General features: G+C 44.9%; 1 protein-coding gene across 2 annotated transcripts in view; it reads right to left on the minus strand.

The window, feature by feature from the left end:
- Window positions 1-26,505, minus strand: part of KIF20B (kinesin family member 20B) — a 131,201-nt gene that overhangs the window by 83,332 nt on the left and 21,364 nt on the right. For both annotated transcript variants that reach the window (XM_088444327.1, XM_088444328.1), the window contains exons 5-11: window positions 25,234-25,372; window positions 15,767-15,951; window positions 15,127-15,202; window positions 8,694-8,927; window positions 6,493-6,604; window positions 5,504-5,575; window positions 1,731-1,877 (exon numbers count right to left, since the gene is read on the minus strand). In XM_088444327.1, the coding sequence (XP_088300453.1) occupies window positions 1,731-1,877; window positions 5,504-5,575; window positions 6,493-6,604; window positions 8,694-8,927; window positions 15,127-15,202; window positions 15,767-15,951; window positions 25,234-25,372 (965 nt within the window). The remainder of the gene's footprint in view (window positions 1-1,730; window positions 1,878-5,503; window positions 5,576-6,492; window positions 6,605-8,693; window positions 8,928-15,126; window positions 15,203-15,766; window positions 15,952-25,233; window positions 25,373-26,505) is intronic.

Below are 26,505 nucleotides of genomic sequence, written 5' to 3' on the forward strand. Positions count from 1 at the left end.
TCTGTGTGTCTGCATGAAGTTTACTCTACCTCCTTCTCAGGTGTATTGATTGGACAATTATTTAGGATAGACTTAACCTGACACCAGTCTACAAAACATGTTAGCTACTTACCTATTTGGGGCACCTCCATCGAAATAACTTATTTCCAATTAACTGATTTTTATCTTGGATAACTTGCATTTAAAACATAATCCTGCTGACCCTCTACTGCAGGGATGGGGAACCTCAGGCTCGCAGAGTCATTTGGTCTGGCCCTCGAAGCTTTTCTCTGCTAGCCTCATCTGGCTAGCATGGCGCCCAGGATGGCAGCCTGCAGCCAGAATCTATGCAGCAGTGCCGCCAGGGGTATCCTTAGGACCCTTTTGAAGCTACACCGCTGCCCTGAGCATCCTCAGGATGCTCCAGGCATTGCTGTAATCACCGGTGATTGTGGCCCCGCCCCATGTGACGTCACATGGAAGGAGCGTGGCCTGCACCGGACCCGCAAATAATGTCATGTATATCAAAATGGCCTTCAACAGAAATAAGGTTCCCAGCCCCTGTTCTACTGCATGTGGATCCTTGCACACAGCTGCATAAATCCACTTTTTCAGGATGCTCCATTCATCTGCCAACACCTGTACAGGGACTGCACAAATCTGCAAGCAGATGCCATTCACATAGGGGTTCAGCCCATCATCACAGGCAGCATCTATTGCAGCACTCCATTCTTGAATGAATACCACTGATATCAAAGTCTACCATTGCTCATTTTCATTTACATCATCATAGAGCTGAGCCTTACATCTGAACAGGTAATATTACTCCATTATTGAATTCATTAGAACTCAATTACAGTGAGACTATATCGAAGAACCAAGCACTTTCCTTTCTAATCCCTGGAGATTTTATTAGTTGATCTAGTGTTCCCACTTGGCTGTTTTAGCGGGGCACTGTGTCCCGCCCGATTTCAAAAGGGCAGTATACACCCGGTCGGCACCCCACTAAAAACAACCTGCCGTGTGCTGTCCCCAGCCATGGGCCACATTATACCGTGAAAGGGGAGGCGGAGTTACAGTGCAGTGCTCACCACCGGTGAATAGATGCCGTGCGCATGTGCATGGCATCTATTCACAGTTAGGGGGCAGCCCAGCATGTATGCGAGTGCTGGGCACACCTCCAACAGTGATGAAAAGGGGGCACATCTTAAAGGACATACACCTTTTTGATGTGCGCAAGAGTACCCTTTCTACAGTCCGGCGCCCTGCTTCACACCAGTCCTAGAATGAACACTATTGATTTAAGTTAATATTTAATTTATACCATTGTATACAGATGGGTCCTCATACATCTAGCCTCAATACGACAAGCAGCACAAATTGCCTGTTGTGAGCGAGCAGACAGGTCACTCGCAACACTGCTGGCTTAATGTTTTTGTTGAAAATAAGACTAGGACACACCAGCAGACTGTGCTGATAAATTTGATAAGCGATACTTGTGTATCTGCATGCACCAGAGTCTGTATATGAAGCACAGCCAATCTCGGAATGAAAAAAAAAAAAAAAAAAAGCTGCACCCACTACACTATAGCACTCCGTATACACACTCAAAATCCATCATGTTAATCTGTGTCTGAAAAACGAACACGCTCACAATAAACTACAGTTGGAATACACTTGCAGAAAGCAAACGCAGTACAGCTAGAAACAAACAAGGGGAAATGGATGCCAGGGTCAGAAGGTGGACCTACTTTAAGTGCTGACTGTTCTTCAATGCGTTGATACATTTACCAAGAATCAGTAAAGAAGTATTAATATTCCCACTTTCTTTCAGCCTTTCACCTTCGTGTTGAGTTTTAGTACATCTTTCAGAGCCAGCCAAGTCACAAAGTGCTAATCTGGAGACAAAGAAAATATTTTTCATAAGTCAGAGTTTGGGAAAAAAAAAATAAAATTACTTACACACACACACATAATATATATATATATATATATATATATATATATATATATATATATATATAAAAATTGTGGACACTTTGAAATTTTTATGTTTTTCAACTTGGAATGCGGCTAATTGAGGCTATAATTGTCTCATGGCACCACAAAAAAGGAAGAGCGCCAAACATTGGTTGGCTCAATGCCACGTCGCTGTGCTGCTGTCTTAAAAAATAAAGGATACCTAACGAAATAATGATAGGACAGTAACATCATAAGTACACAGGGATTTTCACCCTAAGTGTTGTTTTCACTGCATAACTTCCCTTGTAATGCAAATATTTGACCTCTGTTTATTGTGTTGAATTCAGCATTAAATTTCCTTTCATTTGATATATGAATCATTGCACTGCGTGAAGTGAAAGTTTTTATAAGCATTCGAAGTTGATAAACATTCAAATTTGAAAAATGTGTCTGCAATTTTGGCCACCAGTGTATATATATAAAAAAAAAAAAAAATATCAAAGTCATATGAAGAGATCAGTGAAATATCATGCGATCAGAGGCCATTTAACTTAACAGGAGTGGGACGTTCAGTGTGTACAGTTCTGCTGTTGCTTAGGCCCTTCTGCACTGTGTTTGTAAAATTAATAATTTGCTGACTTTAAAGTTATGAACGGAGGAGGAATTACAATAGTCCATTCATTGCGTCCTTTGGTGGGGGTAGGACTGGGAACACTTCAGGACAAAACTCAATGATATAACGCATCCAAGTGCGTAATGAGGTAAAAAAAAATTGTGGAGCAAACCTCAACATTTTACTTGGCTTTTGTTCACAGCTGCATATGGCAGTACTAAGCCTGTGACTAAGTATTAGGAGCATAATATCAAACAGCAGCAGGTATGTTATTCTATAATGAAAACATCTATATGCCCCTTTCCATGTTCAAGCTGTATCCTAATTAGTGGCGTTTGCATAACATTGCATTGTAGAAAAAAAGCTCTCTAAATGATGCCAAGTTAGTCAGGGCTGGTAATCTCATGTGATTGCAGAGACACAACTAAACCCCCAGGTGTATATCTATACTAGGCAGTTCATCAGGGCCTGCTTCTTTATAGTTAGGCTTGTATTGAATAAAATTACGGTCTTTTACATAAATTGGTGAACATTATGGGAAATATCCCAAATTCATGTTGGATACTGTAGTCCGCTTCAAAATGTATTATCTATGTACCTAAGCAAGGTGAGAATTATAACTAAACAGGAGAAATGTGGACTTCTCATAAAGGTGACAGTAGGTGTATTTGAGACTGCTCTGGTTTGTAAAAAGATTTTTTTCGTACTCCCCATAAAATCAATTGCTGTCCATCTGGGTGACACTGAAGACTGATTTTAGAAGAGAGGCTGAGGAGTAGGCACTAATTAATCTATTGGAGAAGAAGCAGTTAACACGAGTTCCTGGGTTGGGTAAAGTCTGGAAACCACTTTGGCCTGGAATAGTACGGAGCATAGCCCGGTCAGAGTGAAAATTCTGGAGAGAACTAGCAGAAAGAGCTGGAAGCTCCTAGACCATCCTAGCAGTGGGCAACAGTAAAACCACAGACTGCCAAAGGCTCAAATAAGCCGGCTGAAGTGCCATCAATAAGAAAAAAGGATTTACTGCGCTCCAATATTATTGCAGGGACACAGGAAAAAAACAGATCACGTGAGATTTCAAAATGACTGAAGTATACGATTAACAGCCTGCACTATTGGTCCTGACATACGGGAGCCATTATCTTCACCGCCTGCCGGCGGCTCCGCTGTCAGTGTCCTTTGGTTCCAACGGACGGGAGGTAACTTCCCCGCTGTTAGCCGACACCTCTGCAAGCGGCTTCTACTACCTGCTCGAACACAAGAGACGGAAGTATTTTCCGACGAGGGGAGATACCAGCCTCATTATTGATCAGCATTAACGCTACATCTGCCCTCCAGACGGCGAATTACGCTAATTAGAGAAGAATATCTCCCTGCTACACTGTTGCTAGATGTCAGCTGTTAGCTCACCACGCTGAGCCGCGCCCAAGGTACATTTTTTCTAACACTCAGAGGTAGTGCTGGTTCATTTACAAGACACTACTGGCCTTGCTTTTATTTTTGTACAATAACATTTGTGCTATACAATACACTACAAAAGGATCAGCATTATTATATCCCATTACAGAATATCAGACTGTACTATCAGCTTTATATATCGCTGAATACATTATACACGAAATGGATTTATCTGTTGGCTCAATTCAGTGAAGGGCCATCAAAACCGAGGTCTACCTATACATAGGGAGAGTGTACATATATCAGGTCCTTCAATGTATCAACCTGGTTTCTAGTACACACTTCATTACAGCATTGTTTCTCCAGCTAATCAATTGACTCAAGTGGATTTTATTTTTATAGGTGATATTGGTGACACAATATTGGAGCCTGATCAACTCCTCTGTTGTCCCGTTTTGCGAATTTATGGTTTATATTGTTTTTTAGAATCTTCCACTTCTACCTTTATTTTATAATAACTAATCATTGGAGTGTATTGTCATATCCAATAATTTTATATTGCTGCTGTGTTTGTTACAAATTCTTTAATTAAATTTTGAAATCTCACGTGATCTGTGTTTTTCCTGTGTCCCTGCAATAATATTGGAGCGCAGTAAATCCTTTTTTCTTATTTTTCTAGTGAGGTTGGCAATCACCTCTGTATTTACTGCTGCACCGATATTTAACAATTAAGTCTGACTGGTTAGCGCTCAGGTTTTTGTGTGTGAAGTGCCATAAAGACTAAACTGAGGTTCCAAGACGTGACCAGTGGAACAAAAGGAGTCTGTACATGCAGCACCCCCAGCATACCTGAGCATCTGGAATCCAGGTTAGACACTCCTGAAACAGGAACGACAAGTGAGAAACTCCGTATAAAAAATATAGAGCAGGAGACAGCCCAACCAGCCAAAAGGAAGGAGAGACAATTGAAGTGTAGCTGAGATTCCCACACAGAACTAGAAACTGAAATTACGAAGAGGTATGGGTCAAACCCTAACGGCCCATCAAGCTAAAATCGACAAACTCAGTCACCAACAGAACAAGCTAGTGACTAGAACTAAAAGAAAAATACACAGGAAGCCAAGGAACTAACAAAAAGCTCCAAAGAAACCATCCTTTGAGCTATACTTTTTCAATTCCACTCAGCTATCAAACAGTGGGAGACCGCAAACCTGAAGCAAACACTTGGGAGGAGCTGTATGAAGGATGCAAAATGGCCCAATCAAGAAGAACATCCAAACTGAAACTGACCAACGCAAAATTGCAACCTAGAAACTCTGATAGAAGGGTAGACACAGAAAGGAAAATGGAAATTCTGCAAACTTGTAGTGCACAAGTTCTCCAGAAGCTAAACAGAAGACTTGGCAAAAAAAGCCTTCTAAAAATAGCCAAGGGGGGGGGGGGGGAAGAATCCTGATAGTTGTGGACAAGTATACCCATGGTATTAGGAAATGCAATAGTATAAAGGGCAACACTAAAACAGATTGTACGTTACCAATTATTCTCACTTACTCGCTGACTTTTACTACTCGAGGAATATCCGTATCTTCAATTTTTAATAGGCGAACAGTAAATATACTGTGACTGGAAGAAAAGAAAACATCAATTAAAGAATTCTAACAGAAAATAGATTCTCTATAAATACACACACCTTAATTTGTTGTCACTGTTATATTATAGCCTCAGATACTGAATAAGAGTCTATCCAGTGTATTACAGAATTTAATTGCCTATACTCATTTCTACTGGTGGTACGCAGTTAAAATCTCTTATACAGGTTGAGTCTCCCATATCCAAATATTCCGAAATACGGAATATTTTTAGCATGACAGTGAAAGCTTTGCTTTTTGATGGTTCATTACTTTGTTTAAAGCACAAAAGTATTCAAAATATTGTATAAAATTACTTTCAGGCTTTGTGTATAAGGTGTAAATGAAAAATTAATTTCATGTATGTACACAAACTTTGTTAGAGACACAAAATTATTCAAAATATTGTATAAAATCACCTTCAGGCTGTGTGTATAAGGTGTATATAAACAAATGCATTCTGTGTTTAGATTTGGGTCCTATTTCCTAATATATTTCACTATAGTATGCAATTATTCCAAAATACAGAATATTCAGATATCCAAAATAACTCTGTTCCCAAGCATTTTGGATATGGGAGACTCAACCTGTATATGCAGAAAATAATCAAGACTGTCATGGACATTTGGAGCAGGTGGGTAATAACCCCTTCACTCTACTCCTGCAGCTCCCACTGCAGGGATAGAGAGAAGGGAGTAACAACCAGGTTAATCGTGGGGACTAGGGGTGGAGAGGACAAACCACCAGAAAAAAAAAAAAAAATTGCGTTATGAAAGTACAACAGCGAAAACTATTTTTAGGAATTAGGCTCTTTCTTCTCTTAAGACAAGTTGTAGCTCCCAAGTTTCATAATCTACACACTGTACATCTATAGAGATTCTAAAAGCAAGTAGAACCTAGTAACAAACTCACCTCCTGCTTGAGGAACTATTTAGCTTTGTGAAAGCAATACTCTGGAACTTTTTTCCCAAAGCAAGGATTCTGCATGCCTCTCTAGCATCAGAAACCTGTATCCATTGGAGATCTGTAGAAAGGGCAAATACAAATAAAAGGAATATACTTCTATAACGGTGTACACATAGCATTAACCAGACACTGCTATCAGTATACAGATGCGTTCACATACACCAAATAGCATGGCTTTTGCCTCTTAGTCCTAGTACAAAACTGAGGGGGAAGGTACACTTTATACAAATTCTTTTGCTACAAAAATACTAACCCAGAGTACCTAATACACAATAAGCAAAGTAATGGAGCATACACACGGTCAGATTTGTCAGATGAACGACTGAACGATTGAACGATTTGAACGATTTTACCAAAGTTATGAACGATTTGAACGATTGAACGATTTTTGACTGCATTAAAATGAATGGAATCGTCCAAGTCTGACTGCAAACCCATCAGATGTCAGATATCGTTATCTGACAAACGGGAACGCGCATCATTGATCGTCCATCGTTCAGGCATGTCAGATATGAACGATTTTCCTTCAGATATGAACGACTGAACGATTTTTAAATCGTTATCGTTCATATCTGAAGGAAAAATCTGATCGTGTGTATGCACCATAAGATGCATAATTGAGCAAAAGGCAGGTCTGACACGACTGACCTGTACCATGCTCCACTTGTTACAAAAATAAAAAGTACGCTATATGTGAGCGAAGACACAAAAACTGAGGAAATTGTGAAAAAAAGTGTAAAGCAAGGAAAACACCATATTGTGCAAAAAGGATAGGTGTAGGAGGAAACTTCTGAATAAGACTACTGCTTCTAAATGCAGTTTGATCACCTGTTAAGATACTAATCAAGATCAGTCTGCCATTAAAGGATTAATGCATTTGAACCCACAGCAGTCCATCGCTCACATTGGGGGCTTCCTGCAAAGACTAGAGCAAGGTGTCCCCTTTACAGCTGAAGATGTCTGGTTTAGAAGCAGAGTTTAACTGTAAAACTAACCAGACGTTGTTGAAGTAAGGGCCATTGTGCTATTAAGTTGTGTGCAGATTTGGTGTAATACAGTAACACACATTGAGTAAAGTACACACATGTAGTTGTGTATTGGGGGGGAATCAAAGCTCTATGGGAATCTGTAGATAGTCTTGTTCCCTCCAACTATTTCAGAAGACATGGAGGTATGTTTTAGTAGAACATGATAGATTTTTGAAAGACAACAGAAAAAAACAAAAAAACAAAAAAAAAAGCTACAAATAAAGTTCAGCTGAAACCTGTACAGCCCCATGCTTCTGGCACGACTGGACAATTCCATAACTGTGCCTCTAACAGATCACACGCATGTGCATTAAACTTAGGAATTGATACTTGTATAATTGTAGACTTTGCTGTTGTAGAAGTATATGAACATTTCCATAACAAATAAATATACTTTAAAATCACTACAAAAAGGTCAAACTCATCCAAGGTGGCTTATTCTTTTGCATATAACCTTCTGGACATTTTCTTAAAAAAAAAAGGAATAAAAAAATGCGGAGCCTAAACGGCAAATTTATTTCATTTCTGCACATAGAAGTTGAAGTTTATTGCTCACCAAATTGTAGTCAAAAGAAAGTGAGGCATAGCCACAGGCCAAATTGCTTACTTCCATAGAACTGTATGATCCAGATTGTACTATTGAAATACTTATGCAGCACTGGTGCAGCCTGTTATACTCATTGCTCTGCAAAGAGGTGTGGTATAAAAGCTCGACAAGTAAAAAGTCAATGAATAAGTCAACCCCAAATGGTTGACATGGACAAAGGGTCGACCGGTTCAAATAGTCGACACACCAATGGTCAACTTTTTTTTTTTTTTAACACTAATCCTAGCCCTCCCCCTGGTGCCCTGCTCTAACCCTCACCCTTAGCCGACCCCTCCAGCAGCCTGACCCTCCCCCAAGTGCCTAACCCCTCACTAAAAATAAAAGTAACCATTTTTGTGTCAAAATCTTAACCCCCAACGACATATTACATGTCGATCATTTGGTGTCAATCTATTCATAGTCAACCTTTCATCCAGATAGCCACAAATAACACTGCACTATAGCAGATTATAGAGAATATATACAGAAATAGCTGTATTTAAAAGAACATGGAAAATATTATAGTAGTTCACCTTTAACAAAAGAGAATCCTTTAACATCCTGGGCAAGCTTTAATGTTTTTCTTTTATAAAACTTGTCCCCTGATATGGGATCCAGCAGATCGTAAATACATTCATTGTATATTTCACAGAAGGAAACCCAAACTGAGAATCTTATAGATCCATCTACGTCCAACTTGAACTCTTCCTTTAAATGATCTTCATGTTCAGAATGGACTCTGGATGAGTTTGAGAATCTTCCAACAACTACAGGTGAAAGAACAGAACAAATTCAGACCTAGAAGACTACAGTGTTACAGCCAAGATGACCGTTACTCTCCTAATGTTCTAGATGAGAAAACCATCAGATAATGTAATGAAAGACGGTACACACAACACATAAGGAGGAAATACAAGGCGGCTTTACAAGTTCATAAGCCAAACATTACTAGTGGCGTTGGCTTTCATGTTTATTTTAAATCAGGGTTAAAACATGCAACCCCTCAGACTAATGCTGCCCAACCACTAGACGATTATATTGAACAATGCAAAGTTTTTGCAAAAATGTCTAAAACGACCAGCGATGCACATACCCGCTGGTCACTTAGACATCTATCATTGTGCAAACATGCTGGTCAACCCGATGATAACGTCAGGTTCATCATGTTGCCAGATGATTGATGAGCCTGCACTGAACGACTGCTCGTTCAGTGTAGGCTTATCACAGACCTAGAAACGACTGCACGATTACAATGTCGTAATCGTGCGATCGTTCCTATGGTCTGCTAGTGGAAGGGGAGCATAAGATACTTGTTTCTGCTTTGGAGGTTTGCACATTGTGTGGGGTCTCAAAACAAATGAACATAAATAACAGCTGGGGTATGCAGTCATCTTTTGAACTAATAGACTGTGGTGACAATTAGCAGCTTGACTTAAGCAGCAAATAGGCAGTTGTCATTAAAATTCCACCACGCAAGTGTTTGACAAATTTGGATATACAAGTAAACAAAGTAACACTCCAACTGCCACTTCAAGACTAGAAAGTGTAGCTGAACACTCAGAACAGCACAGGGTAGATGTACCAAGTCGTGGAGAGAGATAAAGTACCAACCAATCAGCTTCTGTAATTTTTCAAACACAGCCTGTAACAGTGTGTTAGGAGCCGACTGGTTGGTAGTTTCTCTCTCTCCAAGGCTTAGATCATTTCCCCAAATTCCAAGCAAGCTATAGATCAGATATTTATTCAGCCAGTGATGAAGCACTAATTAACTAAGGCATAAGGATTAAACTCTATGCAAAACAAAAGAAAAGAAAGCTGATGCAAGTTGAAATCATGAACTACCCTAGTGCCTTTGGAAAATCCTGTGTACACTGAAGTGTGGATAAACACAGGGTTTAATGAAGGTTGCGTTTTTGTCTTTAATTGATTTTTAAACATGGGTAGTGCTTAGCTACAAATCAAATTGTCAAGTGTGTCTTTACAAGATCCATATACAGAAGTCATGTTTATCTTGGAATAGGATTTATTTCATGTGATCAAGAGACAGCGCTATTGAAAAAATGCTAATTACTGAACAGACAGACACCTGCTGAACAATTCTACAAGACAAAAAAAAAAAAAAGTTGGAACGGCGAGAAACGTAGACAAATAACTACTAGAGATTGTCGAAATGTAAGATAATATGAGATATGGTAAGAACTTACCCTTGTTATCTCTATTTCTACGAAGTCCATAGGGTTCCACAGGATACCTTGGGGTATAGGTGATGACGTCAGGCATCGGGCACCATAGAGTTAAAGTTTTCAGCCTCCCAGGATGCACTAGGGGCCCCCTCCTATACCCCGCCCCCGAGCCAAGGCATCTCAGTTTCGTACCAAGCCATAGGCCGGAGGAGGAGAAGGAAGAGAGAAAAAAAAAAAAAAGATCTGGACACATACAAGAATCACATTCTCACCAGAGGGAGACGGAAAAACCGGTGACCAGAGCAAAGCCCATCTGCAGCACAGGTGCGACAGGGCGGGAGTCCTGTGGAACCCTATGGACTTCGTAGAAAGATGAGATAACAAGGGTAAGTTCTTACCATATCTCATATTTTCTACTTCAGGGTCCATAGGATACCTTGGGGATGTCCCAAAGCAGTATCCTTTAAGGGTGGGGACGCTCCTGTGCTGAAAGGAGAATCCGTCGCCCGAAGGAAGCATCCTGAGAGGCAAAGGTGTCAAACGCGTAATACCTCACAAAAGGTATGGACAGAGGACCACGTAGCCGCCTTGCAGATCTGGACTGCAGAGGCACCACGTTTAGCTGCCCATGAAGGACCCACAGACCTAGTGGAATGAGCCTTCACAGAAGGAGGAACCGGCAGGCCTTCATGAAGATAAGCTTCTGAAATCGCCATACGGATCCAGGCTGCCAAAGTTTGCTTTGAAGCAGGCCAACCCTTTTTACGGAAGCCATAGAGAACAAACAAGACGTCCGACTTCCTAAACGAAGAAGTGCGGTCAACATAAGTCCTTAAGGCCCGCACAACATTTAAACTGGCCTCACCCACTGAAAGACCAGGTGAGTTAAAAGCCGGTACAACTATTTCCTCGTTAACATGAAACTGGGAAACAACTTTGGTAAGAAATTCAGGATGAGTGCGTAGTACTGCCCTGTTCCCATGAAAAATCAAGAAAGGGGATCTACAAGAGAGCCCCTAAATCAGAAACACGTCTGGCCGAAGCAATAGCCAGAAGGAAAACAGTCTTAGCTGTTAGCCATTTAAGATCCACTGAGCCCAGTGGTTCAAACGGCGGTCCCTGGAGAGCCCTCAGGACCACAGCCAGATCCCAAGGCCCCAAAGGTGGAACAAAGGCGGCTGAATTCGCAGAACACCTTGCATAAAGGTACGCACATCAGGGATCGTAGCAATCCTACGATGAAACCAGACAGACAGGGCAGAAACCTGCACCTTCAAAGAAGCAAGGCGAAGCCCATGGTCTAGTCTCGCTTGTAGGAAGGCTAGCACTCTAGACAGACGAAACTCCCGCGGTGCATAACCTCTCGGTCGACACCACTGGAAGAACGTATGCCACGCGCGATGGTATATTCTCGCGGAAGACGGTTTCCGAGCTCTTAGCATGGTTCGGACTACAGAGCTGGAAAACCCCTTGGACCTCAACATGGCCGTCTCAACAGCCACGCCAGGTCCGGGTGAAGACAAGGACCCTGTGACAGAAGGTCCGGTCGTAGCGGTAACCGCAGAGGACTGTCCACGGACAGACCCTGCAGGTCTGAGAACCAGTGCCGTCTGGGCCATGCTGGAGCTATCAACAGGAGCGTTCCTCCTTCCTGTTTGAATTTCCGGATCACTCGCGGAAGAAGGGAAACCTTTTTCGGGACCGTCAGGCCGCAGGCTTGTCATCTGGCTTAGGGCCGGACGTCTGGTACTCCAGGCCTGCTTCCGGGGCTTCGCCGATTTTTTGGGGCCAGCCTGTTGGGGAAAGGACTGTGCTTTAGGCCTACCCTGGGCCAAATAAGGCCGAAAGGACGACGTACCTGAACCGGAAGGAACTGCAGCAGACGGGAGACATGCCGATTTGGCTGACGCCAGCGTGGCTACAATTTTGTCCAGGTCCAGACCAAAAAGAACTTCTCCGTTAAAAGGCAACGCTTCCAAACCCTTTTTGGAATCAGCGTCCGTCTTCCAAGATCGCAACCACAATGTGCAACGAGCAGCTACAGCTGCTGAAGAAATTCGAGACGCCAGGGTACCAATATCCAAGGCCGCTTCGTTGATATAAGTGGCCGAATCCCGGAGATTGCCGATCAACTCCGTCTGTTCAGCCGAACAGTCGGATTCAAAGGACGCCTCCAACGTATCCGCCCAGCGCTCCATAGCTCTGGCAACCCAGCAAATGGCCATAGCTGGCCGCGCTGCCCCCCCCGCAAGGGAATAGACGGACTTTAGGCAGATCTCCACCTTGCGGTCCGTAGCATCCTTAAGGGAGGACATGGATGGTATTGGTAAAGTGGCACTCCGGAAGAGGCGTGTCACATGAGAATCCACCTGTGGAGGGGATTCCCACTTAGCAAAATAATTATCCGCGAACGGATAAGCCACCGCCAAACGCCTCTGCGTTTGGTATCGTTTGCCAGGCTGTTTCCACGCCTCCTCTAAATGGTCCACCAACTGACCTGAAAGAGGAAAGACTGTGGCGTCACCCTTAAAAAATACATATTTGGATTTAGACGCAGGAGGAACTTCGTCCTCAATCACCAAAGCTGTGCGGACTGCCCGAATAAGTCCTGGAATATATACCTTGGACCTAGCGTCCGCCTCCTTAGTACGGAGAGGTTCCTGGTCGGAAAGATCCAGAATCTCCCCATCATCAGACGTCACTTAGTCATCCTCATATGGAGCAGACAGACGCCACCGGCCTCTTATGTGGCCGCAACACAGACTCCCCTTGTAACACATCCGACAAGTGCTGTACAGAACTAGTCAGGGAATTAACCCACGCCGGCTCCTGAGAGACCGGGAGAGGGGAAATAGGGAGACTGCGGGGTACCATCAATTGCCTCGGGAAACCCTGCATGGGTGACGACACCACTGATTGCTGGGACAATCCCATCTGTGAGAATGCGGGTTGCGGCGCTAACAGGCCCACCAAGGTTGTAAGCGCCTGAGTGAAACAAGCCCAGGGCGGCTCCTGTACCGGTGCTGTGACCGTACTTGGCCACGCCAATAAAAAACACTGCCGGCATGGACCCTCCGCGCTACCCTCCCCCTCCGCTATAGGTACTTTACACGTAGTACACTGAAGTCGGAGAGGAAAGTCACTTTCAGACATGATGGTGGAAAGTATGTGACCCCTCTCACCAAAACTTTTAGTATAGCGAGAGACCACCCTGCAGCACCGCACCGCAAGGGCTTTAGCAGAAAGAGTAGGGACAGTAATAAGGCTGACAGTTAGAAAGGAAAAGTTACAGGCAGCAGCGCTAGCACAGTCACATACAATGCAAAGAAAATCAATTCCTGCACTAACAGCGCTGATAAATCAACTACACACAGTCTGGTAGAACACAGCGCTACATACACGGACCTGACCACAGCGGAGGAGAGGTATGCAGGGGGACCCAGACCACGATGCCTCCGTCCAGACTTCCAGCAGCGTTCACCATGCGTTCTAGAAGATGGCCACCGAGGAGCATAGAGGAGGCTGGCCTGGGGGAGGAGCGCTGCTACAGGGCCAGTCGGCGTGTGCAGAGAGGGCTGTGTGCAGCGGGGGAGGCGCCGGCTGTGAGACAGGGAAGGCGCGCACTCCCCTGGCATGCATTTAACCCCTGGGACACCGCAGCGCTACCGCTCTGCCGCGGTCCTGCTGTCCCAGGGGGGGTAGTGGAAGCGCAGGTTAGTACCTGGCTCCACGCTGCAGCCAGTCCCCAGGGAACCCCCTGCCTGGGGACTCTGGACCATGTATCAGTGGGGACCCACCGCGGGACCCCGCTGCTTACCTGCTGTCCCCCTTAAATCCAGCCATGTCCTAAACATCTGGGGTCACCGCTAGCTGTGACCCCAGATGCCTACCAGCATCCCCGGATCGGTACCGGCGTTCTGGTACCGGCGGGGTTGTAGGGAAGACAGCATGGACGTCAGGACTGACTGTCCATGCTGTACTTCCAGATGTGCAGCCACAGCTGCATTCGAGAAAACTTCAGGGGCTCTTCATGGCCCCCCTCTAACAGGTGCATCCGACTCCGGCCGGGCACCAAACTAAACTGGGATGCCTTGGCTCGGGGGCGGGGTATAGGAGGGGGACCCTAGTGCATCCTGGGAGGCTGAAAAGTTAACTCTATGGTGCCCGATGCCTGACGTTATCACCTATACCCCAAGGTATCCTGTGGATACCCTATGGACCCTGAAGTAGAAAATTAGAAGAACCTAAACAGAAGGTAGGTGAAGTGTACCTACAGCAAGATGGGTCTCAGGTCCTTATAACATTGCAATATACAGTACAATATAAAAAATTTAAATTACAACGCAAATTTTGTCCAATGGAGAATTCTAGGACGTAAAAGTAACCAGATACAAAAAGTGACAGTTATGGCTTCATTCTTGACACCATGGGGCCGATTCAATTAAGCGCGAGTTGAAAAGTGCCAGGAAGTTGGTCCCAGAGCTATTGAATTCAGTGAGCTGTTTTCTCTATTACAACTTAGTCAGAGAATACCGGTTCTCGCGACTTAACCTGTGTGTTTAGTTGTGAGAACAGGCATTCTAGTGCAGCAGCTAATCGTCCCACTTACTCAAACTCCTCCCTAGCAATTTAAGGGTGGAGAACAGAACCAACTCCCAAATCTATTTGTGAGATCAGCTTTCCAAGGATTACTCAGTCAGTTTAAACCAAACTATCTATATAAAAATCATACATACTCTATGAAAATGCACAATAAACTAAGACTCCCAGGTTTACACATTACCTTCATCACTTAGAAAATCTGTTGCATCTGCTGATGTCCTACTGTTGTTACTCCTAATGCTACACTGAGCATCAACCTAACAAGAAAAGACAAATAGGTAAGTGCCCTTGTATTACAATTGTTTTTCTAGGTTACTTGATCGCCACAGCATAGAGCGTACCACAAGAAAACCATGTATGCAGAATTTTCTCAGTCATCTCCATGCAGCTCATTTCATTAATAGATGTTGCTCAGGATAAGAACTAAAAAAGGACAAGCACTTATTGTGATTGTATTACTGATATTTGCAGCAACGAGATGTTTTGGCCAGACGTATTCTATTAAAAAAAAAAAAAAAAAGTGTATGGATAGGGGTACCGAAAGGAGCTCATCCTTTCTATGTTTCAGGAGGTGAATTTATCGCTAATGTGATCACATCCTTCCACTTTAAGCGCACATGCACGGAAGCCTCTCCTGATAATTTATTTTAAGTGTAGCCCATAGGCTAGAATGGCTTACACTTTCTGAAGATGGGGCCCAAGTTCCGGAAAGCTACAGCCTAGCAGCTCCATGTCCAACAGCTGTTTTCAGGGTAACACTAGCCAGATTAAAGTTGATCATTGGCACACTAGCGTGCACGCGTACACACACACACACACACCTCCTTTATGTGACGAAGTACACCATTTTTAAATGCCGCTTCTGTTTTCACTTGTTCTTTTGTTAGTCTTATGTAGTCTCTACAGCGGTGAGGTTTTATATCCATCTTGTTATACACCTTTCCTTCAATTGTATTAAAAAGCATTTCCATTGCCCTTGGTAAAATACCTGCATCATCCTTTGTGCCTGCAATAAACAGAGAACGCACTTTCAGCTAGTTAATTATACCTGTATAGCAAACTTTAAGGATGATCGGCCAATAAAAAAAATACACTGTCATGTGAAAATTTAGAGGGGAGATGTACCAAGCCTTGGAAAGTAATAAAGTGGAGAGTGGTAAAGTACCAATCAGCTCCTAATTGCCATGTTAATGGCAGTGTTTGAAAAAGTGACAGTTAGGAGCTGATTGGGTGGTACTCAATCACTCCCCATGGCTTAGAACATCTCCTCCACTGTCTCCTAAAGTTTTTACATCAAGTCCTCAAAGTCCTAAAATTTGAAACATAATTTTACTTTATCATTACTTCAACTAAAAATATACCAACATAATCATATAATCAATGAAGTGAATTCTTTAAGTGCTACCAACTCTGTACAAAAGCAGAACTGGAGCAGCCTGGTTTGTGCAAAACCATACCACCGACAAGTGATATCTACAATATTCACAGAGGAACAATTATTACTCCTTACTAAAATAGTGTATCACCAATTAGCACAGTGGTGTAGTAGTAATGATTTAGGCTTGATTTGCAGTCACAGAACCAAACAGCTAGAGTCCACCGAAAGATGAGCAATACACTGGTCACTTAGAAATACTGCAGTCAGAAAATGTAGGCCGGTATTCCTTACTTTTCAATACCACGGTATGGCAAGTATCACTCTGTCGGCGCTGCCATCATCTATCTTTTTAGTGCTTTGGTATCTGGTGGAGTAAAGACGGTATGTGCCGGCAGTTGGATTCCTTACGGTATGCACCTGGGGTCCTTGTAAGTAGCTGGGATGGCAGACTGATTGTTCTGCAGTGTCAAATTTAGGCAGACACTAGCAGCTAGTGTCCACCTACTTATTGTTCAGTTGGGGGAAAGTTTTCTCTACAGGTTTGATTTTCCCCAACTAGTTGGAACAACCATTTATGGCTGTTTTTCAGCGTGTGGGAACAAAAATATGAGATATGGTAAGAACTTACCCTTGTTATCTCTATTTCTACGAAGTCCATAGGGTTCCACAGGATACCTTGGGGTATAGGTGATGACGTCAGGCATCGGGCACCATAGAGAAAGTTTTCAGCCTCCCAGGATGCACTAGGGTCCCCCTCCTATACCCCGCCCCCGAGCCAAGGCATCTCAGTTACGTACCAAGCCATAGGCCAGAGGAGGAGAAGGAAGAGAGAAAAAAAGATCTGGACACACACAAGAATCACATTCTCACCAGAGGGAGACGGAAAAACCGGTGACCAGAGTAAAGCCCATCTGCAGCACAGGTGCGACAGGGCGGGAATCCTGTGGAACCCTATGGACTTCGTAGAAATAGAGATAACAAGGGTAAGTTCTTACCATTTCTCATATTTTCTACTTCAGGGTCCATAGGGTATCCACAGGATACCTTGGGAATGTCCCAAAGCAGTATCCTTCAAGGGTGGGGACGCTCCTGTACTGAAAGGAGAATCCGCCGCCCGAAGGAAGCATCCTGAGAGGCAAAGGTGTCAAACGCGTAATACCTCACAAATGTATGGACCAAGGACCACGTGGCAGCTTTGCAGATCTGAACTGCAGAGGCACCACGTCGACCTGCCCACGAAGGACCCACAGACCTAGTGGAATGAGCCCTCACAGAGGATGGAACCGGCAGGCCTCCATGAAGATAAGCTTCTGAAATGGCCATACGGATCCAAGCTGCCAAAGTTTGCTTTGAAGCAGGCCAACTCTTTGTACGGAAGCCATAGAGGACAAACAAGGCGTCCGACTTCCTAAACGAAGAAGTGCGGTCAACAAATCCTTAAGGCCCGCACAATGTCCAAAGTGGCCTCACCCACCGACAGGTCAGGTGAGTTAAAAGCCGGCACAATGATTTCCTCGTTGATATGAAAACGGGAAACAACTTTGGGAAGAAAATCAGGACGAGTGCGCAGCACCGCCCTGTTCCCATGAAAAATCAAGAAAGGTCTACAAGAGAGCCCCTAAATCAGAAACACGTCTGGCTGAAGCAATAGCCAGAAGGAAAACAGTCTTAGCTGTTAGCCATTTAAGATCCACTGAGCCCAGTGGTTCAAACGGCGGTCCCTGGAGAGCCCTCAGGACCACAGCTAAATCCCAAGACGCCACCGGTGGAACAAATGGCAGCTGAATTCTAAGAACACCTTGCATAAAGGTGCGCACATCAGGGATTGTAGCAATCCTACGATGAAACCAGACAGGGCAGACACCTGCACCTTTAAAGAAGCAAGGCGAAGCCCATGGTCTAGTCCCGCCTGTAGGAAGGCTAGCACTCTAGAAAGACGGAACTCCCGAGGTGCATAACTTCTCGGTCGACACCACTGGAAGAACGTATGCCACACACGATGGTATATTCTTGCAGAAGACGGTTTCCGAGCTCTCAGCATAGTGCGTACTACAGAGCTGGAAAACCCCCTGGACCTTAACATGGCCGTCTCAACAGCCACGCCGTCAAAGACAGCCGAGTCAGGTCCGGGTGAAGACAAAGACCCTGTGACAGTAGGTCCGGTCGTAGTGGCAACCGCAGAGGGATGTCCACGGACAGACCCTGGGAGGTCTGAGAAGCAGTGCCGTCTGGGTCATGCGGGAGCTATCAACAGGAACGTCCCTCCTTCCTGTTTGAATTTCCGGATTACCCGTGGAAGAAGGGAAAACGGAGAAAAGAGATAGGCAAACCGGAACGGCCACTGGACAGACAAAGCATCCACCAGAGACGCCTTTTCGTCTCTTGTGCGAGACCCGTACGCCGGCAACTTGTTGTTGTGCCGTCACGCCATGAGGTCGATCTCTGGAAGACCCCACATGTCCACCAGAAGTTGAAAGACGTCCTGGTGCAGAGACCATTCCCCCGGATGAACGTCCTGGCGACTGAGAAAGTCGGCCTCCCAGTTGAGGACTCCCGGGATGAATACCGCTGATATGGCAGGGAGATTGCGCTCTGCCCAGATCAGGATGCGGGACACCTCTACGAGTGCCACCCGACTTCGGGTTCCTCCTTGCAGATTTATGTAGGCCACGGGGGTGGCGTTGTCCTACTGGACCTGCACGGGGTGACCTTGGAGAACCCGCTGTGCCTGCTGGAGAGCATTGAAAACGGCACGGAGTTCCAAGATGTTTATCGGAAGCTCCTTTTCCGCCTGAGTCCATCTGCCCTGGAACAAGTGTGGACCCGAGACCGCTCCCCAGCCCCGAAGACTGGCGTCCGTCGTCAATAGGACCCAGTTCGCCACCCAAAACGGACGACCCTTGTTGAGATAGGTCGTCTGCAACCACCAGGCAAGGGACAGGCGAACCTCCGGAGTGAGCACCATCGTCTGGGATTTTAGACTCTGAGGCAGTCCATTCCATTTGGACAGGATCAATTGCTGCAGAGGTCTGGATGAAACTGGGCATATTCCACTATGTCGAATACGGACACCATGGAGCCCAGTAACCTCTTCGCCGAATGCAGAGACACCCGGCGACTCTGCAGACAACTGCGCACCTTTAACTGTAAGGCAGAGATCTTTTCCCTCGTCACAAAGATCCTTTGCTGTCCGGAGTCCAATAAGGCTCCGAGGTGCAGAATCCTCTGAGACGGGATCAGGGTGGACTTCTGCCAGTTTATTAACCAGCCGTGCCGGTGGAGTACCGCAATCGTCAGGTCCAAGTGGCGTAGAAGGAGCTCTGGAGATCCTGCTACCAACAGAAGGTCGTCCAGGTACGGCAACATGCGGACTCCCTGCAGCCGCAGGGAAGCCGCCATGACCTTGGTGAACACAGGTGGTGCTGTCGCCAGCCCAAAAGGTAACGCCCGGAACTGGAAATGATCGTTGCGGATTGCAAACCTGAGGAACTGTTGATGGCGTAAAAGAATAGGGACATGCAGGTAAGCGTCCTGTATGTCCAACGATACCATGTAATCCCCAGGTTCCACCGTCAAGATGATGGACCGTAGGGTCTCCATCCGAAACCTCGGCACCCGCAAGGACTTGTTGAGTGCTTTGAGGTTGAGGATCGGACGGTACGACCCATTGGGTTTCTGCACCAAAAACAGATTGGAATAGAAACCCTGGCCCCTCTGGGAGAATGGAACAGGCACTATTACTCCAGCCTGGAGCATAGTGTGCAAAACCTTCCGCAGTTCCATGGCTTTGTTCCGGTCTGATGGAAGACCTGTGGTGAAGAATCGGGACTGGGGCCTGTGCCGGCAGGAGAAAGCATACCAGTGAGAAACCACCTCGAGAACCCAAGTGTCTGTCGTGGTAACCGACCAACACTGGGCGAACTGCAGCAGGCGACCTCCCACTCTGGGATCCCACAAAGGGAGGCCCGGACAGTCAGGCCGCAGGTTTGTCATCGGACTTAGGGGCCAGACGTCTGGTACTCCAGGCCTGCTTCTGGGTGCCAGCCTGATGGGGAAAGGACTGTGCTTTAGGCCTACCCTGGGCCCTGTAAGGCTGACGTACCTGAACAGGAAGGAACTGCAGCAGACGGGAGACATGCAGATTTGGCTGCCGCCACGAGGCTACAATTTTATCCAGATCCGGACCAAATAGGACTTCTCCATTAAAAGGCAAAGCTTCCAATCCCTTTTTGGAATCAGCGTCCACCTTCCAACATCGCAACCATAAGGTGCGACGAGCCGCCACAGCTGCCGAAGAAACCCGGGAAGTCAGGGTACTGATATCTAAAGCCGCTTCGTTAATGTAAGTGGCCGAATCCCGGAGATTGCCTATCAACTCGGTCTGTTCAGCCGAAATCGAAAGACGCCTCCAAACTATTAGCCCAGCGCTCCATAGCTCTGGCTACCCAACAAATGGCCATAGCCGGCCTGGCTGCACCCCCCCGCGAGGGAATAAACGGACTTCAGGCAGATTTCCACCTTACGGTCCGTGGCATCCTTTAAAGGAGGACATGGGCAACTTGGCACTTCGGACCAGGCTTGTCACATGAGAATCCACCTGTGGCGGGGATTCCCACTTAGCAAAATAATTGTCCGCAAACGGATAAGCCACTGCTAAAAGTTTTTGAGGCTGATACCGTCTGCCAGGATGTTTCCATGCTTCCTCTAAGTGGTCCACCAATTGACCCGAAAGAGGAAACACTGGCGTCACCCTTAACATCTTTGAAAAAGGCATATTTGGATTTTGAGACCGGAGGTTCATCATCCTCAATAACTAAAGCTGTGCGGACTGCACAAATAAGGCCAGGTACATAAACCTTAGACTTAGCGTCCGACTCTTTAGTACGGAGAGGTTCTTGGTCCGAAAGATCCAGAATCTCCCCATCATCGGTCGTCCCCTCGTCATCCTCATACGGAGTAGACAGACGCCACCGGTCGCTTATGAGGCCGTAACACGGACTCCCCTTGTAACGTCTGACAAATGCTGCACAGAACTTGTCAGAGAATTAACCCACGCGGGCTCCTGAGAGACCTGAGCAGGGGAAATAGGGAGACTGTGGGGCACCATCAGTTGTCTCGGGAACCCCTGCATGGGTGACGACACCACTGACTGCTGGGACAATCCCATTTGAGGGAACGCAGGTTGCGGAGCTAACTGGCCCAATAGGGTTGTAAGCGCTTTAGCGAAACAAGCCCAGGGCGGTTCCTGTACCGGAGCCGAGACAGTAATTGGCAGAGTCAATAAAAAAACACGGCCGACATAGCCCCTCCGCGCTACCCTCCCCCTCCGCTATAGGTACCGTACATGTAGTACACAGAAGCTGGAGAGGAAAATCACTTTCAGACATGATGGCAAGTATGTGACCCCTCTAACTGATGCGCGTTAGTATAGTGAGAGAACCGCCCTGCAATCACCGCACCGCAAGGGCTTTAGCAGAAGAGGAGCAGGGACAGTGAAAAGGCTGACAGTAGAAAGTGAAAGTACAGGCAGCAGACGCTAGCAGCATTCACATACAATGCAAAGAAATCAATCCCTGCACTATCAACGCTGATCCTCAACTACGCAGACACAGGGCCTGGTAGGACTCAGCGCTGCATACACAGACCTGTTCCAACAGAGGAGAGGTATGCTGGGGGACCCAGACCACGATGCCACCGATCAGCAGCTTCCAGCAGCGTTCACCATGCTTCTATAAAGATGGCCACCGAGGAGCAGAGAGGAGGCCGGCCTGGGGGAGGAGCGCTGCCACAGGGCCAATCGGCAGGTGCAGAGAGGGCTGTGTGCAGCGGGGGAGGCGCCGGCTGTGTACAGGGAAGGCGCACTCCCCTGGCATGCAATTAACCCCTGGGACGCCGCAGCGCTACCGCTCAGCTGCGGTCCGCTGTCCCAGGGGGGTAGTGGAAGCGCAGGTCCAAAACCTGGCTCCACGCTGCAGCCAGTCCCCAGGGAGCCCCCTGCCTGGGGACTCTGGACCATGTTTCAGCGGGGACCCACCGCGGGACCCTGCTGCTTACCTGCTGTCCCCCTTGAATCCGTCCATGGTCCCAAACATCTGGGGTCACCGCTAGCTGTGACCCCAGATGCCTACCAGCATCCCCGGATCAGTACCTGCGTTCTGGTACCAGCGGGGGTGTAGGGAAGACAGCATGGACGTCAAGAATGACTGTCCATGCTGTACCTCCAGATGTGCAGCCACAGCTGCCTTGTAGAAAACTTCAGGGGCTATCCTTAGCCCCCCTCTAAAACAGGTGCATCCGACTCCGGCCGGGCACCAACGAAACTGAGATGCCTTGGCTCGGGGGGTATAGGACGGGGACCCTAGTGCATCCTCGGAGGCTGAAAACTTTAACTCTATGGTGCCCGATGCCTGATGTCATCACCTATACCCCAAGGTATCCTGTGGATACCCTATGGACCCTGAAGTAGAAAGAATGATTATCGTTTGCTCCCACACATTAGACTTATCATTCCAACCAGCCAACTAGTTGGTTGGAACAATATCATTCTAGTGTATGGCCAGCATTAGACAGATTTACAAATACAATATCATAAGACATCCTGCTTGTCTTCCCTAAATACAGGCTTTGGGACAAAGTAAAAACCAGAAGAAGCATCCATTGTGTCTCATAAGAGATTACTCAGAAGCTCCCACCCGCCCTGAAGAGAGCTGGGCACTGCCATGGGAGTGAACTTTGGAGAACACCTACAAAACATGAACATAACTCCCGGAAGCAACAAAACTGAAAATATTTGTTGTTGAAGCTTTGACAGAACATAATGATCACAGCACGAGGGACATAAAACACACATTAGCTTTCGTTAAAAAGCCGCCAAAGTTACAGAAGCAGAGTTCAGGCTTCCGATTAACAGCCCACAGTTGGATCATTTAGAAGGCTGATTGTGTTGTTTGTAGTTCTGCTCTAGAAAGACAGCTTTAAATAATTTTATGAGTGATGTCTTATTTTACAGCGCTGCTTGAAGATGAATTACTTTGTTTGATCTAACAAGCTTCAGCATCCCAGTACAAAACAGCAAAAATTGCTTTTAAATAAAACAACTTTGCAGTTTAAACTTTTTTTTTATATAGTGTAAAAAAATAAATAAATAAATAAAAGTCACATTAAAAAAAGGATTGAGGTGAAAAATGCTTGCTGCGCAATTGTGGCCCCCTGTAATTAGACTCGAAAAAAAAATGTTCGGGGAAAGTTAAAAACTAGCGAACTAGACTCTAGGGGGGTCCCCAAGCATGCCCCAAGTGTTATTTTTCATTGCAGGGGCTTGCGGCAGGTGGATTTTTCACGATTTTTTAAACTTAAAAACTTTAGCAACTTTTAAAAATATGCTGGCCCCTATTTTCAAGTACCCCAAATTTGCTGGGATAAGTTATTTTCTGAACAAAAAAAAAAAAAAAGAAAAAAACCTCCTGAATACTATTCTGTACCACTTACATAAAAACGCTATTTAGCAGCTATTGAGTCCGCTTAAAAACGCCAAATACCTTCAGCAAGCCAAATCGGGGGGGTACCACAGCTAACCTCCATGGCAGAGCATCTTTTGGGGGGTGTCAGGCTGATTTCTCCAAATCTGACAGTACTTTCCTCTTGTTTAAGTTTCGCCGGGTCCCGTTTTCGCCTAGTTTCAAATTGAAAACGGGGATACGCGGGTGATACTTATCCGCCTGCAAAACACACGATGTAGGCGAAAAATTCGGGAGGCAAAAAATCTCGGGTCCGCTCAAATTGAATACGGCTCTAGGCAGAGAATGGGTAAAAATATCTGAGGGTGAGAAATGTGTCCAGAGTCTGAGAAGGACACAAAAGATCTCATTAGCATATGTTAAAGCTATAAAAAGATTTTCCAGCAAATATATCCAGTTTAAAAAGTAGAAAAAAAAAAAAAAAGGGATTACAGCATCGGATTTCAGTTCTCTGTGCTTTAAGACAAATGAATGATGGGAATCTAGGACACAGACACAGGGATGCTGCATACAATCCCTTCAAAATTTATCAGGCGGGTGGATGTTCTACTGACTGGACCGGTATGTCCAAACGCAACATTTACTTGACCATACTTCTTGTGGGGGGGGGGAGTTCAATATACTTAACATTTACCCTGGAAAAAGGAGAGGGGGAGTTTTTTCTGATTAAAAAAAAGGAAATGTGTGAAATTTTATATTGTATGAATAATATACTATGCACATAAAATATTAAGAAAATGGGGGGGGGAAAAAAAAAAAAAACTGCACACTCCTAAATGTTCCTCTATACAGAATCAAGGTAAGAACTATACAGTCCAAAATCCGAAGTTAACACTACAAAATGACAAAATGAGATCTACAAGAACACAAACTTCTGTTTCACAACGACTGATTGGGCCAATAACGCTCATGTTGATAACAGAGAACACATTCTATGGCGTCAGAGTGACATCTTGTGGTTTTACAAGAAAATAAGCAAGGCCAAATTGCCTTACATCACAGATCTTCATCTGCTCTTTACAGACTGACAAACCATTCAACTATAAATAAGAGAACACAACATGCCATGAATGTCACAACAACACATTCCTAGGTAGAAATGGAGAAATCTTCCTGCTGTCCAAATTCCAATTTAATTACCACTATGAATTTCAGCTGATCGATTATGAAATACTGAAAAAGCATTTACCAAGCATGAAATATTGGGGGGAAAAAAAAAAAATATTAATCTACATGACGGGCAATATGTTCCCATATGGATATGATCACTTAAAATTCATAATGTGCTGAACTCTACCACTTCCAAGACATCTAACTGTGGCAAAAACATGAACATTTGAATAGTAATGTATATATATGACATTTATAGAAAAAAAAAAAAAAATGTAATTACCTTGGAATGTAAATGTTTTACCAGCATTCGTAACACCATAGGTAAAAATTAGTCGATTCTGACCTTTCATAAAATCTACCACTTGCTTCTTTAAAGTGCCCTCAAAAAACTGACTTTGTGTTGTCTCAGGGCCGAAAACCTATTTAAAAAAGGAGCAAAATATTGAAAAAAAAAAAAAAGAAGATTAAAGACATTATCTTACCGCACAATAATTAGCCACTTTATGGACATCTTTGCTAAAACTGCAATATTTCTGCCTCCACCAAAAAAAAAAAAAAAAAAAAAACCTATACAGTCACTATTTTGATATGGTCTGAATAGATCAACACATCATTTAAGGTTAACATAGCAATTAGGTTACATTAGGTTTAGGGGTACATTTACTAAAGTGCATGTTTTTAAAAGTGGAGATTTTGCCCATAGCAACCAGATTCTAGCTAGAATCTTCTAGAACACAGGTTCTCAAACTCAGTCCTCAGGACCCCAAACAGTGCATGCTTTCCATGTCTCCACAGACTCACAAGTGAAATAATTAGCGCTACCAGTGGAACTTTAAAAAAATGTGTCAGTGAGTAATGACTGCACCTGCTGGGTGACCTGGAAAACGTGAGCCGAGGACAGAGTTTGAGAACCTCTGCTCTAGAAGATGCTAGATAAATGTTAAGTAGAATCTGTTTGGTTGCTATGAGTAACATCTCCACTTCTAAAAAGCCGCACTACAGCAAATATACCTCCTAAGGTGCGTACACACTAGATGATATTTTGCACGATTTCGATGCATCGGAACGACAAATTGTGTAAGATATTTCCAAATCATGACTGTCCACTCACGATTCGTATGAGCGTACACGCGGGTCGTATATTTCATCTTCAGAACTTGCTTACAGCAGGCAAGATCTGCCAATCTTGAACAGGATGCACTGGAAATCGTGAAGTATGCCCGATAGATCGGTTGGACACTTTTTAGCACCATATCGTGTCCTGGAGATCCAGGGAGAGTTCAAGGGAAATCGCTCACGATATCGTATCGTGAGCACATAGTCTAGAGTGATATTTAAATGCAAAATCCCATTATCAGCATTCACAAAGCCTACATTATGTCAGTGCTGACATTCTAAATGTTAACATAATAAACACACACATACACACACTTCTAATAACTCAAGGAACCCTATAAAATGTTTTCTCTCAGAAGCCAAGAAAACAGTGGTAGCTTGTATTTAATGTACAATTGAAAGGCATTTATGGCCACAATTATTCCATTTGTTGCGA

Source organism: Taudactylus pleione, unplaced genomic scaffold (assembly GCF_031769625.1).
Source record: "Taudactylus pleione unplaced genomic scaffold, aTauple2 ptg000354l, whole genome shotgun sequence".
Taxonomy (NCBI): domain Eukaryota; kingdom Metazoa; phylum Chordata; class Amphibia; order Anura; family Myobatrachidae; genus Taudactylus; species Taudactylus pleione.